We start from the raw sequence: 8411 nt of genomic DNA on the forward strand, positions 1-8411 counted from the left end.
GTGGACGGGGTGGTGATCGAAGCAGAGAGCCACCTTGAGCCCGCTTGAAACCAGCGGGACGACGTGAGGGAGGCGCTGGGCTGAGCGCGCTCCAGACCGGCGTTCCTAGGACCTGGGGGCTTCGGTGCCGCGACCCGCGGGGCCCCAGACCCGGCCCGCTCGCTTAACTGGCTCCCTCCCCCGCCCTGGCTGGGCCTTGACCCTGAAAACCTTCGCAAGCTCCGGGTTTCCACTGCCGCGGAGAACTGGTAACCGCCCTGGAGCGTCCGAGTGCGTTAAGGACCGCCTCGCTCTCTAACGCAGAGGTAACCAGTGTCTACGCTGCTGTGGTTGGAATCGAAGTTGGAACGCTTCGAGCCGCTCTGCACCGGCTTGTGCGCGCTCAACGAATCCTGCCACCGCCTATAGTTGCGGGAGAAGAGTTTCCCGTGTGATCGCGTTCGGTTCGGGAAGCAGAGTCCCGACCTCTCAGCCGGAAAACGCGCTCCCGAAGCGACTAAAAGCGTCTATAATTATCTATTAACAGCAAACATTCAGGCTTCTTATCCGCAACGAAACGCGCCCCACACCTTCTGTATTGATAAGCAATAGGACAGCAGCGTCTTGCTCTGCTGTCTGCAGAAACGCAGCGGGAGAAACAGGCAGCTGGGGCAAAAGGGTTTAATTCAATATCAAACTGCTTATTTCACTAATTATTCCACCTTCTGTGTTGCGCTGCAGAGGAGAGGCGCGGGGAATCTTAACCGCGGGGCTGCTTGAGGACCTTTGTTTCCCGGCGTCAGGTCCAACTGAAGATGGGAGGGGGTGGGATCCGGGATTCAGGGAAACTGAGAGTGGATTTTCAATTGTGGGGCGTAAAAGTGACTGCCTCCTGAAAGCAGACGTGAGCGTGGGGATGAGGGTAGTTCCCAATACCCCACCCCACCCGGGCTTCTAATTCATAAGCTGATGGCTTCAGTCCTGAAGGATAGCAGTGCGCTCTCGCCGTCCCCGGAATCCCCAAAGCCCAAAGTTCCTCTCAGCAAACCCTTCCCATTGGGTAAAAGGGTAGGGGCTAACAAAAAGTGGTTCCTGCGTGTTGAAAGCCAGAGAGTACTCCTGGGGTAGGGGTGGGGGGGTGGAAAGTGTGCCTGAAGTTACAGCCCCCGACGAGGAAAGAGACTTCTCTCGGGCCTCCCTCCAACTCGCCCCAGATCCTCACCCTCAGGGACCGGCGCCTTCCTGCAGGCCATCAGGCAGAGCATTTCTACCTCCTGCCTCCAAAAACCTGCGCCCGCCCCCTCACCCCCACTCGGAACACTGTCTCGACTTCTGTGCCAAGAGTGGACCCCGCTAAGGAGACCCTAAACTCCAGCGAAATACGGACACCAGGGCTGATTCTCATAGCAGGACAGAATCTCAAAAAGAAAAAAAAAAAAAAAAAAAAATCAGGCTAAAGGATAGGAAAATAAAGTCGCAGGAAACTTGATCCAATTAGTAAATGCCTAATTGAATTAGTGTCACCTCCACCAACCAATCAGAGGGTCCCGAGGCTGTGGGGCCGCGAAGCCACTCCCTGGCCTCACATATATAAAGCAGCCAATGACAGCCTGCAAGTTTCCAAGTGGTCAACCTGACCGACAGTCTGTCAGTAGAGAAGGGCAGAAAGGCTAGCTCTGGTGGTGGATGGGGAGAGAGATCTAAGACCTCTTCCTGTGTGTGTGGGCCAGGAGCGTACAGGTCCAGAGAGGCAGAAGGGACCGGGAAGGAAAAGCAGACCGCTTCCCGGTCAGCTTTCGCCTCTTGCCTTCAAACTCCGGGCGCTTTCCTTTCGGAAAGGGCTCTGGGTTTGCGGCGCGCAAGTGCGCGCGCCTTAGCGGCCCGCGTGTCGCCAGGTGGGTAACCCGGCACGGGAGGAAGGGGAAGTTACCTTCCCCTCGGAAGAGGGCGCTGGCTCCCCCATCCTGCCTTTATAATCAGGTCGCGGCCGGAGAGGAAGCAGCCAGCTGCCGTCTGCGCTCTGCAAAGCATGCAGTTAGGGGAGCAGCTCTTGGTGAGCTCTGTGAACCTGCCCGGCGCGCACTTCTACCCGCTGGAGGGGGCGCGAGGAGGCGGCGGCGGGAGCGCCGGCCACCTCCCGGGAGCGGCCCCCTCGCCGCAGAGGCTGGACTTAGACAAAGCGCCCAAGAAGTTCTCGGGCAGCCTCTCGTGCGAGGCGGGGAGCGGGGAACCCGCGGCCGCCGGCGCGGGGGCCCCCGCAGCCATGCTCAGTGACGCCGACGCCGGGGACGCCTTTGCCAGCGCCGCGGCCGTGGCCAAGCCGGGGCCCCCGGACGGCCGCAAGGGCTCCCCCTGCGGGGAGGAGGAGCTGCCCTCGGCCGCCGCGGCCGCTGCGGCCGCCGCCGCGGCCAGCGCGCGCTACTCCATGGACAGCCTGAGCTCGGAGCGCTACTACCTCCAGTCCCCCGGGCCTCAGGGCTCGGAGCTGGCGGCGCCCTGCTCACTCTTCCCGTACCAGGCGGCGGCCGGGGCGCCCCACGGGTCTGTGTACCCGGCTCCCAACGGGGCGCGCTACCCCTACGGCTCCATGCTGCCCCCCGGCGGCTTCCCCGCGGCCGTGTGCCCACCCGGGAGGGCGCAGTTCGGCACGGGAGCCGGCGCGAGCGGCGGCGCGGGCGGCGGCGGCGGTGGAGGCGGCCCGGGCGCCTATCAGTACGGCCAGGGGGCTCCGCTCTACGGGCCGTACCCAGGGGCGGCAGCCGCAGGTACCTGCGGAGGACTAGGGGGTCTGGGGGTTCCCGGCTCCGGCTTCCGCGCCCACGTCTACCTGTGCAACCGGCCTCTGTGGCTCAAATTCCACCGCCACCAAACCGAGATGATCATTACGAAACAGGGCAGGTGAGCGCAGCGCGGAGGGGCCCGGAGGCGCGGGGGCAAAGAAGGCCTGTGTGGTCCTGGGGTGGCCGGGAATGGGGGACCGCGGCCCGCCCACTCCGCTTGTGGCTGGGAGAGTGAATTTCCTCGCGCAACCAGTGGAGACGCCGCGTCTCCAGCCCGGTGTCCCTCCTGTCCGCGCGCCGGCGCTTCGTGCAGGGCGCTAAGGCTGCTTCCCCACTTCGCTCTCCTCATCCTCACCCAGACTGAGGAGGAGGAGGCGGAAATGGAAATTGAGGCTTGTCGGCAAAGCTGGATTTCCTAGATCCCCCTGCCCAGCTGTACACGGGTCCCTGCAGGCCGGCCAGAAGGCGCGAGGGGTGGCTCCCCCGAGCGCTGGAGATGGGCTCCCGCAGTTTTAGGCGCCAAGGTCTCCACGGGGCGCATCCGGGGGACAAGCGCGAGGACGTGAGCGCCGGCAGCGAGGGCTGATCCGGGGAGTGGGTTCGGTCGGCCCTGGAATCCGACGGGTCTGGGATCCCGGGCCTGAGAAAGTTCGGCTCCAAATCCCACTGCGGGCACTGGTTCATTCTGGGGAAAGTGAAGGGTGGATGCTGCGAGAGGGGCGTCCGAGGGAGACTTTTAGCCTTACTAGTTGAGCTTTTTTTTTTCTTTTTTCTTTTTTAACGAGAGCAACTTAATATTCCCTGGTACTTGTATATGTAAAACAAATAGATTATTAAATAGAAACATCCTGTAAGAAAATGAATGAGCATCTGAAAAGGCTGAGAACTTGAGTGAAGGGTACAGAAGCGCGGGCACTGGGGAAATAATAACTTTGGGGCAAAGTATTTCGGGAAAGAGATTTTCCCGCGAATTGCCAACTCAAGAATATTGTACGTGGGGAGGGCCACTTTTTCCACCGTATTCTGTTTGTAGACTTCCCAGTGTCGCACTCGAACGTGGGTCTGTGCCCGGGCGTCGCGATTTACATCTCCTGGTTCTGTTCCCTTGCACAGACGCATGTTTCCTTTTTTGAGCTTCAACATAAACGGACTCAATCCCACCGCCCACTACAACGTGTTCGTAGAAGTGGTGCTGGCGGACCCCAACCACTGGCGCTTCCAGGGGGGCAAATGGGTGACCTGCGGAAAAGCGGACAATAACATGCAGGGTGAGGAGAGAGGAGGCCTGGGCAGGGTGGAGCGGCGGGAGCCCGCGCTCAGACCACGCACAACCAAATCTCGAATCGCTCCCTCCACATCCGGGGCCTGGAGGTGTTAGCAGGAGTTTCTTTGTGTTGAATGTTTGAGGGAGAGAATTGCTAAGTCAGACCTCTTGCCGACTAGTGTATAGAATGTTAACCACGACCCTAGCTAGCCTGCCCCGCCACATCCCTGCCTCTGAGAACGTCATTGCCATAAACTCTCATAGGGGCAAGGCTCCTGGCATTTTAATCTTAACTTGAGAAAAGACCTCCCCGAGGTTGAGTTTATCATAAAAATCCAACCACCTTCCATCATCAGATCTTGACCTTCTAGCTTCAGACGCCGGCAAATTGACCTTCAAGAGGCATTGCCTGTTGGTTCCATTTTTGCTTTGTCCAAGGAAGGCCGGAAGCACAGGGCCCCTGGGAGGGGAATCAGTAGAGACTACTTGGTCTCCACTGGTCTTCTTAAGCCTCTAAGGAGAGACGGGCATTGTAAGTCTAGCTCTTAAACCTTGCCCATGAGTAGTAAATTATCTTTTCCCTCCGTCCATTTGCAAACAGCCATATATGCTTGAGTTTTGTGTTTTGTTTCATTTTCTCTTAGGCAACAAAATGTATGTTCACCCGGAGTCTCCTAATACTGGATCCCACTGGATGAGACAGGAGATTTCCTTTGGGAAGTTAAAACTCACCAATAACAAAGGCGCAAACAACAACAACACCCAGGTAGGGTGACAGAGGAGGTGTCTTCTGGCTGCGAATCTCTTTTCTAATGAGTTTCTGTACCCTTTACTGTATTTATAATACTTGCAGCTACCTGTTGCCACTTTCTAGTATTTTTTTCCCTTTGACCTTTCTCATTTCTACTTTTTTTTTGTCATTTTCCTATCTGATCTCAATAACAGTGAGTGAACAATTAGGAACAGAAACACTGAAATCTTTTGGTGACTTAGGAAACCAAGAGGCAAGAGTGTTTATGAAACACACATACTCGGCTATGTTTTAAGCTTCGAAAATGGCAACAGAAAAAGTTAGCTGTGGGCTGAGGAGCAAGCAAGTTCCGTTCCAAAATATAGAACTGGTCAAAATCGACTTTACTTTTGAGATTTGGCAGCTCTGTTCTCTGTGCCATTTGCAGATGATAGTCTTACAGTCTTTACACAAGTACCAGCCACGGCTGCATATTGTTGAAGTCACAGAGGATGGCGTGGAGGACTTGAACGAGCCCTCTAAGACACAGACCTTCACTTTCTCAGAAACGCAGTTCATTGCTGTGACCGCCTATCAAAACACCGATGTGAGTGCCCCAGAGGCCCCAGCATCCCCAAAGCCCCATCCAGGGTGAGAGAGAACACACTCAGTGACTGTCTTTTTTCCCTATCTAGATAACTCAACTAAAGATTGATCACAATCCCTTTGCAAAAGGCTTCAGGGACAACTACGACTCGTAAGTGCACCTTTATTTTTCCTTGCCTGGTCATCTTTGAGTGAGACATATTGAATCAGACACTTTCTTGAGACCATATTCTAGGAAGAGCTTCCACAGTTGGGATTTTTACCTATTTTTATTTTTGCATATATTTGGCTTTGACTAATCTTGCTTTGGCATTTTCACAGAAGGATTTTGTTCATTTCTAAAGAAATGTTAAGGGCGTAAACATGAGAAGCTTTTATTTTTTTTAACATTTGAGTGGAGATTTGAGATTTTCATAATCTGCATTTATATGCCTCCTTCCCATTTGATCCCAGTTTTTTTTTTATTCTCTCAGGAGCAGGGATTATTCCCTCTCATTTTTTTTACATAAGAAAACCCTTAAACGAAGAGGATGTCATTTTCAAAACATCAAACAGCAAGGCCCACAAGTGCCTTTTAAATTTGGCATTTCTACCCACCTCAGCCAGCATTCCTTCCCTACCATGGAAGGGAGAGTTGTTCCCAGTTCTTCAAATTCTAGGACTTGCAAAGATGGAATTTCTATAGTTTAAATCCTTCATGCCTGGGAGGAAACTTTCTCTTTCATGATCGGAAATTTTGTCCCAATGAGCCAAGAGTTCAGCTAACATGGACTGGTGCCTCCCCACCTCTGGTCCTTCTCTCATCAGACCAGCCTCAGGCTCTAGAGCCTTCTTCATTTCTGGGATGTAGGCTGTCTGGGGGCAACATTAGGTTTTTTTTTTTTTTAAGTGTTTCTCTTTATATTGTAGCATGTACACCGCTTCCGAAAATGACAGGTTAACTCCATCTCCCACGGATTCTCCTAGATCCCATCAGATTGTCCCTGGAGGTCGGTACGGCGTTCAGTCCTTCTTCCCGGAGCCCTTTGTCAACACTTTACCTCAAGCCCGATATTACAATGGAGAGAGAACCGTGCCACAGACCAACGGCCTCCTTTCACCCCAACAGAGCGAAGAGGTGGCCAACCCTCCCCAGCGGTGGCTTGTCACGCCTGTCCAGCAGCCTGGGACCAACAAAATAGACATTGGCTCCTATGAGTCTGAGTATTCTTCCAGCACCTTGCTCCCGTATGGCATTAAATCCTTACCCCTCCAGACGTCCCATGCCCTGGGGTACTACCCTGACCCTGCCTTCCCTGCGATGGCAGGGTGGGGAGGCAGAGGCTCTTATCAGAGGAAGATGGCAGCTGGACTCCCATGGACCTCCCGAACAAGCCCCCCTGGGTTCTCTGAAGATCAGCTCTCCAAGGAGAAAGTCAAAGAAGAAATTGGCTCTTCTTGGATAGAGACACCCCCATCCATCAAGTCTCTCGACTCCAACGATTCCGGGGTATACACCAGTGCTTGTAAGCGAAGGCGGCTGTCTCCTAGCACCTCTAGCAATGAAAATTCTCCCTCCATAAAGTGTGAGGACATTAACGCTGAAGAATACAGTAAAGACACCTCAAAAGGCATGGGGGGTTATTATGCTTTTTACACAGCTCCCTAAAGAGTTATTTTAACTTTGTCAAAATGAGCTCACCATTTGCCCATGGACTTGGTGGTGTTTCTGTTGTCTTCTTTGCCTAGGTTGTTGCCAAAAAGACATTTGCCTTCCACCCTGATGTGTCCTGTTTTGTGCAATTCTCTAAAAGAAGGTGCCAAAGCTTTTTGATTGCTGCAGGTAACTGAAACAAGTCTAGACTTCTTTTTTTTTTTTCTCTTTTTTAATGAAATTAACAGAGGACTTTCAAGTGTTTTTAAATTTGAAGGTGATTCAAAGTTACGGATTTATTTATTGGAGACACTAGACATTCAGTCAACTGGGGCTGTGGAGAGGGAGGGCCTAGCGCTATCAAAGATGTTGAAAGCTTTGGTTTTTTTTTTTTTTTTCTTTTAAATCTGTAAATCTGTAAGCAAATAGAAGCCCAGAGTGGTAAGATGGTTTTGCTTCTGGGAGAGAAGGGTGGGCCTTAAGCTTCAACAAGGAAATTTTTGCTGTTAACTTTCTGCTAGGGACAGAAGACGTTAAGCCTGGGAAGCAAGAAGAGCTTTGTGAAGGTGCTGGTTTGGCCCGACTGATCGTCCCAGGCTTTGAAACAAGCCATGTTTGCCCAAGTTCAGTCGCCTCATGTGCTAGGCCTCTGCTGTGTGCCCCTGGGGGTCAGCCGGGGGCCTCATAGGACTCAGGAGACAGCAAGGGGGTCGCCAAAAAAAAAAGAAAAAGAATTTTAAAGTGTACAGTTGTGTGTGCTTAGATACACTGTAGAATAATGTGGAAAATATTGTATAAATAGTTCCATAGGTATATGAGATTATGTAAAATTGGTGCTTTGGTTTTGTAAAGAATTTGCAAATCATTGGACCACAGCTGCAGGAGCTGGGGGCGACATTTGGGAATATTCTGTTTACTTCTTAGCTAGTTAAGAATGTATTCAGCTACTGTACTAACTTGAAACGGTGTTAAGGAAAACTCCCCGCGTCATCCTCTTCCTCCACCACCCCCACCACCCCACTCGGTAACCCGAGCAAACAGAAACCTTAACGCCCCAGCTCCTAGAGGCTTTCTAGAGACCTTGGATTTTTATGTACAGCCGTAGTCATTTTTAATAAATGTGGTTCGTTAAGGGAACAGGCCTAGCTCTGTCATCTGTACGATGGGTTTTCATCTTTGTTTCGAATATCTTAGCCTGCCGTCTCCACTTCCCTCCAGCAGGAGCACGGTACCCCCAACCCGCTCCCCCCACGGAAGCCTCTACTGTCCTCTCGAGGGGGTGGGGATGTTCTTGTTTATCTTTTTTTCTTGAAGGTGAATGGGGTTACTTCCTCGCCGCACTGGGAAGTCTGGACAATGGGGGCTGGGGCTGGGGCCGGGGCGGGGCGGTGCACCACTGCCCGCAGCAGGCTTGATGGA

General features: G+C 53.0%; 1 protein-coding gene across 3 annotated transcripts; it reads left to right on the forward strand.

Moving 5' to 3' along the window:
• Positions 1-1620: 1620 nt before the first annotated feature.
• Positions 1621-8129, forward strand: EOMES (eomesodermin). 3 transcript variants are annotated; one of them, XM_043443138.1, is made up of 6 exons: positions 1621-1874; positions 3873-4027; positions 4668-4789; positions 5202-5360; positions 5449-5510; positions 6269-8129. In XM_043443138.1, the coding sequence occupies exons 2-6, from the start codon at positions 3877-3879 to the stop codon at positions 7005-7007; spliced, it is 1233 nt and encodes a 410-aa protein (XP_043299073.1). In that variant the 5' UTR covers positions 1621-1874; positions 3873-3876; the 3' UTR covers positions 7008-8129. The 3 variants fall into 3 exon arrangements, with proteins under 3 accessions (XP_043299073.1, XP_043299072.1, XP_043299071.1); XM_043443137.1 differs by lacking the exon at positions 1621-1874 and adding an exon at positions 1891-2877 and having other exon boundaries at positions 6326-8129; XM_043443136.1 differs by lacking the exon at positions 1621-1874 and adding an exon at positions 1892-2877.
• Positions 8130-8411: the final 282 nt, after the last annotated feature.

The sequence above is a fragment of the Cervus canadensis genome, chromosome 22 (assembly GCF_019320065.1).
Source record: "Cervus canadensis isolate Bull #8, Minnesota chromosome 22, ASM1932006v1, whole genome shotgun sequence".
Taxonomy (NCBI): Eukaryota; Metazoa; Chordata; class Mammalia; order Artiodactyla; family Cervidae; genus Cervus; species Cervus canadensis.